The 5757-nt window shown below is 41.4% G+C and overlaps 1 protein-coding gene across 1 annotated transcript; it reads left to right on the top strand.

Annotated features, from left to right (window-relative positions):
• The first annotated feature begins 2218 nt into the window (after positions 1 to 2218).
• Positions 2219 to 5616, top strand: actc1b (actin alpha cardiac muscle 1b). Its single transcript, XM_085257341.1, has 9 exons — positions 2219 to 2371; positions 3400 to 3550; positions 3652 to 3780; positions 3908 to 4018; positions 4112 to 4196; positions 4461 to 4622; positions 4712 to 4903; positions 4990 to 5171; positions 5380 to 5616. The coding sequence occupies exons 2-9, from the start codon at positions 3422 to 3424 to the stop codon at positions 5521 to 5523; spliced, it is 1134 nt and encodes a 377-aa protein (XP_085113467.1). The 5' UTR covers positions 2219 to 2371; positions 3400 to 3421; the 3' UTR covers positions 5524 to 5616.
• Positions 5617 to 5757: the final 141 nt, after the last annotated feature.

The following is a 5757-nucleotide window of genomic DNA, read 5'->3' as shown; positions in this document are numbered from 1 at the left end:
TGTGAAACGTCATCACGTAGCCGTGTCGAAGAGGGCCTCCAGAGAGCAGTAATCATCACGGTCTCGGTGTGAAGCCTGTTGAGAGTGGAATTTCCCCTTGTGGGACGATAAAGAATTTGAATTGAATTGGTGGAAAATGTTGGTTAGTTTTAATAAACATTTTTTTAAATATGTAGTTTAATATGTGATTTATCAGTTTAAGTTACAGTCTTCAAAAAAAGGAAATACACCATATTTCAATGCTAAGGTTTAATGAGGACGTATCAGTCATCAGTAGGTCTTAAAATGAGGGGAATGCAGTGAAATGAACGGTTCATGCCGGAATGCATAAGAAGTGTGGAAAACTGAGTACAGCCCACGAGTCATAACAAATGCAGAGGGTAAACTGTAGCTATGTGCTGCTAATCAAATGCACTCGCCTGAGTGTGAGCACCTCTTTCCTTATAAAGGCGTCATCTGCATGGAGGTATATGTTGATCTAAAACCCGTATATGCATGTTTTTAATTAAATGGTAAAATGTCTCAGGTTAAACAAATTATATGTTTTCAAGGATTTATTGTGAATAAAACATTGGTTTCCAAAGTTTGCTAATCATTGCATACTGTTTTTATTTGAATTTCACACAGTTTTCCAAGTTTGGGGATTTTGGGTTGTAAATAAATAAAAATCCCAGGTTCCGCACAGGATATATTTCCACAGTCCGAATTAAGGATTTCATTAATGTGCACCTCACTCAGTTGTTTGTTTTTTATTTTATTTTACACAGCGCTCCACGTTTTCTGAAAAGGGATTTGTAGTTTTTTGCTGAGCGGGGAACCTTGGCTTCTTCCCAAAGCACAGACACATGTACATTAGTTTAACTTGTGATCCTAAACTGGGCGTGAGACTGATGAATGGATGGAGTGATAGTTATCCCATAATGTCCCTCTCCACCCATAAATACACCTGAGGTATTCTTTATTTAGTTTTTTATAATCCTCACAGTTCAAGACTGAATTCTGTTTCCTAATTTTGCTCTGTAACTGTCGCCCTTTGTTATATTTTTACTGTGAATCACACCCCTTACTTTCTTGTATCTAAACAATATAAATCCAGTCTTCTATTAAAAGTCCTCTTTGTCATGCAGATAACTATGTGATGCTTCGTCTGCATCCAGCTCCTATCTGTGGAGTACAGCTATAAATAGGAGGCACTTGTGTCTGCTGGGGCAGTGTGGAGCAGAAGAATGCTCTCACATTCCTTTGCCTATCATATACTGCACATATTTCTCTTTTAGATCAGAGTTATTCTTCCTCATATTTACTTAATTATTGTTGTAATCATTACAAATAAATGAGTGACATTTCCTGAGATACAGAAAAATCCCAAAGGGAACATTCTTGTGCTACACCAACGATTATGCCAAATGTTTGTATCATTCATTCACAGATGTGAAAATATTACATCACGAGGTTCAGTGGACATAAAGGAAAATGCACCTTAAGCAGTGAGTGGCGCTTATATGGAATTCCTCATTGCAAGCTGTGAAACCTCAGTGGCTGCTCATTAATGACTCTGTTCCTCACCATCACCCTATAAGGAGACAGCTGAGCCAATCATGATGGAGCGCTGACACAGAGAGCCAGATCAGATAGAGCCCTTCTGGCAATACCATCAGCTGTTGCACACACTGAGGAGGCTCAGTGCACATACCAGCAGAGTGGTTGTTTTCATCTCCTTAGCGAGACACCAGTCACGCTGTCTTGACTGGATGGATCAGCAAAACCTGCGAGGGATGAGTTGCATTTGTTCCGCATTGGGAGACACATCATTTCAAATATTATACAGACACTTTATCAAGACTTTGACATTATTTGAGAGCTATTAAGAGATTGCACTGTAACTAAAATGCAGATGATGCCTTATGTTCCTTTCTTCCTTTCCTTTATTAATCTTGTTCTACAGTATAGTTATATAAAGAAAGACATCCGATGTAGTTTTAGTAACAATATAGAAAAATGCTTAATTATCTTAAAAAGCTTTTTTAAAGACCTACATATAACAACCATCTACACCAGTTTTTGAAAAAAACTTTCAGTAGTTCATATCAATAGTCATCTGTGGGTGCATCCGAAAAGCAAGAATAACTCAACTAACATGTCATGTTTAAACTGTGAGCGAGTAGGAGTGCACTGTAGAGAAGTCTCTTCCATGTATGTGAAACACACATTTCCAAGGGCATGAGGATTTTTGCTGGCAGCTCTTATTTGGACTCGCGTGAACTCTCAGCCCCGCCCCTTGTCCTTCGACCCATTGTGGGGCATATTTAAGGGGATCCTCTGACTGTGACCCTGCATCCCAGTGGAAGCATCTGTGTTCCAGCTTGCTTAGGTGAGTACATTTCAAAGTGTGTCTCTTTGAATCACTGAAGAGGTATCTGCTTGTGCAACTGCCTTCTTTTTACCTTCAGGAAAGTTACTACCTGTTATTTGAAATGAAGGATTTTATTTTTTTTTACTTTTATGAGAGAATAGATTAGGTTATTTCAGCGTCCTCAGAAGTTAGAATCACTGACTGGATTTGTGGAGCACAGTGAAAGCTGGTGTTATTTCTACCTGTTTTTTGCTTAAAATGGTTTGATTGCATGTGATGCCACAAACGACTGACAGTGGGGTGATGTGTTTTCCTGTGATCGGTACACTTTGTAGTGTGCAAAGTCTCACAAAGTATACCGATACACTACAAAGTCACACTAGAGTGGTACTTGGAAAGTGCAACTCTGAGAGGATGTTGGTTAAATTTACCAGTGACTCAGTGGCTTAGGTTTAGAGGCAGCTGGGTCACAGAAGCAAGTAGTAAAACCCGAGTGTCACAGCGTACAGACAGATGGGTGCTGGCCAGGCACTTCTCTCTGACCTGAAATAGCAAGAGATCAATGTGTCACTTGTTTAACCCTGTTAACGGCTGTGGGGGTGCTGAGCTTAAAATAGCTCACAGGTCTCCCGGTTGTGGCCCTTTTTGGTGCTACCTCAGCAGCTCTTAGATACCCCAGGAACAATCGTGGCTGTGGAGATATGGTATCAGGGGTTTCTGACAAGGGTCGGACAAAAATAGCATCCATCCACATCGAATTAGCTCTGTAGCACCCACTGAATTGAGTTAGTATTCACAAGTGATAATACCATAAGAGCAGCTATCAGATAGTGCTGGCTGCTCTTCAAAGGACTGTTAAATCACAGCTAATACGTATCTATTAACCACACGAGTGACTGACTCTATCTCTAAAGGGTCTCATTTAATCAGCTGCTCCAACAATAAAGTCAGTGATTGTTCAACAATAACACATCCTTAGTTTACATGACGGAGAATTTAGGCAGATGGTCCTAACAACCAGCCTAAACCTTCTCATCAAATTTTAGATCACCCCAGTAAAGCCTCATCATGTGTGACGACGATGAGACTACCGCCCTTGTGTGCGACAATGGCTCTGGCTTGGTCAAGGCTGGATTTGCTGGAGATGACGCTCCCCGTGCTGTCTTCCCTTCCATCGTTGGAAGGCCCCGCCACCAGGTATGCTCCAAGCAAAAAACTATCTTAGTGCAATGTTAAAAAGATGTTTAGGGTAACTGTTTTCATGTGTTTTATACTCCAGCTCATGTGTCTTTTTTCAGGGTGTGATGGTGGGTATGGGTCAGAAAGACAGCTATGTAGGCGATGAGGCCCAGAGCAAGAGGGGTATCCTGACACTGAAGTACCCCATTGAGCATGGCATCATCACCAACTGGGATGATATGGAGAAGGTTTGTGCAATTTCACCTACACCCCACTTTATCTTTACAGCCATTATAAGAGCATTTGGTGCCTCGTTAGTAAGATCAGGTTGTTGCTTATTCAGTTATTTCAGATTTCTTCTCTTTCCTCGGTCAGATCTGGCACCACACCTTCTACAATGAGCTGCGTGTAGCTCCTGAGGAACACCCCACCCTGCTGACTGAAGCTCCCCTGAACCCCAAAGCCAACAGGGAGAAGATGACTCAGGTATTTAAAGCAACTAATCAATTGTTTTAGACCCCATTTATACGTAAGTTGTGTGTTTCTTCTCCCTCTGATTCTGCTTGCTTTCTCTTGTAGATTATGTTCGAGACCTTCAACGTTCCTGCCATGTATGTGGCCATCCAGGCTGTGCTGTCTCTGTATGCCTCTGGCCGTACCACTGGTCAGTAAACTTCAATCATTTTTCCAGGTGTTTATTTGAGTCTGAGATCAGTTATTCCAGAATGTAAAATACAGATCCAGTACTTAAGCAAGAGATGTGTATGATGTGTGTGTTTACACTATTATTGTGTCTGTCATCTGTCTCCTTGTCAAGTGGAGGTGCTAATCCCCCTACAGCAGCATGTGTTCTCAGTGATGTCAGCAACATTGTATAGTGAGTGATGTGTGACATAGCTGAACTGCTGCTCTTATTTGCGCGTTAAAGGTATTGTGCTGGACTCTGGCGATGGTGTAACACACAATGTTCCCATCTATGAGGGTTATGCTCTCCCACATGCCATCATGCGTCTGGATTTGGCCGGTCGTGATCTTACTGACTACCTGATGAAGATCCTGACTGAGCGTGGCTACTCCTTTGTCACAACTGGTAGGACTATGCCATCTTGATTAATTATTTTGCGTATTAAAAATGTATGAATTGGATTTTCCTAAATAGCTAAACGTTCTGGTCCTTAGCTGAGCGTGAGATTGTGCGTGACATCAAGGAGAAGTTATGTTACGTGGCTCTTGACTTTGAAAATGAGATGGCCACTGCTGCCTCCTCTTCCTCCCTGGAAAAAAGCTACGAGCTGCCCGATGGTCAGGTCATCACCATTGGTAATGAGCGTTTTCGTTGCCCAGAGACCCTCTTCCAGCCTTCTTTCATTGGTGAGTTCAGTCTCGATGCTTGAGTTACACTGTTTCTGTCTATGTTACAAAACGCCTTTTTAATCTTTTTACTTGTTTTCCACCAGGTATGGAGTCTGCTGGTATCCATGAGACTGCCTATAACAGCATAATGAAATGTGACATTGACATCCGTAAGGACCTGTATGCCAACAATGTGCTCTCTGGTGGCACCACCATGTACCCTGGTATTGCTGACCGTATGCAGAAGGAAATCACAGCCCTGGCACCAAGCACCATGAAGATCAAGGTGAGAGAATTGCAGACGTTTTAAGTAAATACACTCATGGATGAAGTCAATTAACACATCATGAACATTTATTTCGTAAACTTTGTAATATATTGAATTATTTAATTAGTTCAGTCTGTTACTGTTATTGACCTTGAGCAACTGTAACCCAGATAATTTCCTTAGGGATTAAAGTATTCTGATTAAATGGTGTTTAACATTTCCTTAGATCATTGCTCCACCTGAGAGGAAGTACTCCGTCTGGATTGGTGGTTCCATCTTGGCTTCCCTCTCCACCTTCCAACAGATGTGGATCAGCAAGCAGGAGTACGATGAGGCCGGCCCTTCCATTGTTCACAGGAAATGCTTCTGAGCACACCTCCTTTCATCCATGCATTTTCACGTTGCTGTCTCATGTATATAAGTGTATGTTCTATTGTAATAAAGACAAACCTTTGTGAGAGAACCTCCTATGATATTGTTGTGTGAAACAAATATGGATCATTTAAGAAATAGTCTAACTGAGAAAATTAACTAGGTCATTTCTCTGGTATAAAAACTTTTACAATTCCCAGTCCTTAAAGTCCTTAAAGACTCAGGTGGTGTC

Source organism: Mchenga conophoros, linkage group LG19, assembly GCF_057382185.1.
Source record: "Mchenga conophoros isolate Kocher_MC1m ecotype Shallow Benthic linkage group LG19, M_conophoros_male_GT1.1, whole genome shotgun sequence".
Classification (NCBI taxonomy): domain Eukaryota; kingdom Metazoa; phylum Chordata; class Actinopteri; order Cichliformes; family Cichlidae; genus Mchenga; species Mchenga conophoros.
Note: the sequence above shows the minus strand (reverse complement) of the source record. Positions and strands in the feature narration are given on the sequence as shown.

Excerpts from the sequence above, each read along its gene's own strand:
- actc1b (XM_085257341.1), top strand. The coding sequence starts at position 3,422 with ATGTGTGACGACGATGAGACTACCGCCCTTGTGTGCGACAATGGCTCT. Across the intron at positions 4,623-4,711 it reads CTACTCCTTTGTCACAACTG|CTGAGCGTGAGATTGTGCGT; the intron begins GTAGGACTATGC and ends TCTGGTCCTTAG. Across the intron at positions 4,904-4,989 it reads CTTCCAGCCTTCTTTCATTG|GTATGGAGTCTGCTGGTATC; the intron begins GTGAGTTCAGTC and ends GTTTTCCACCAG.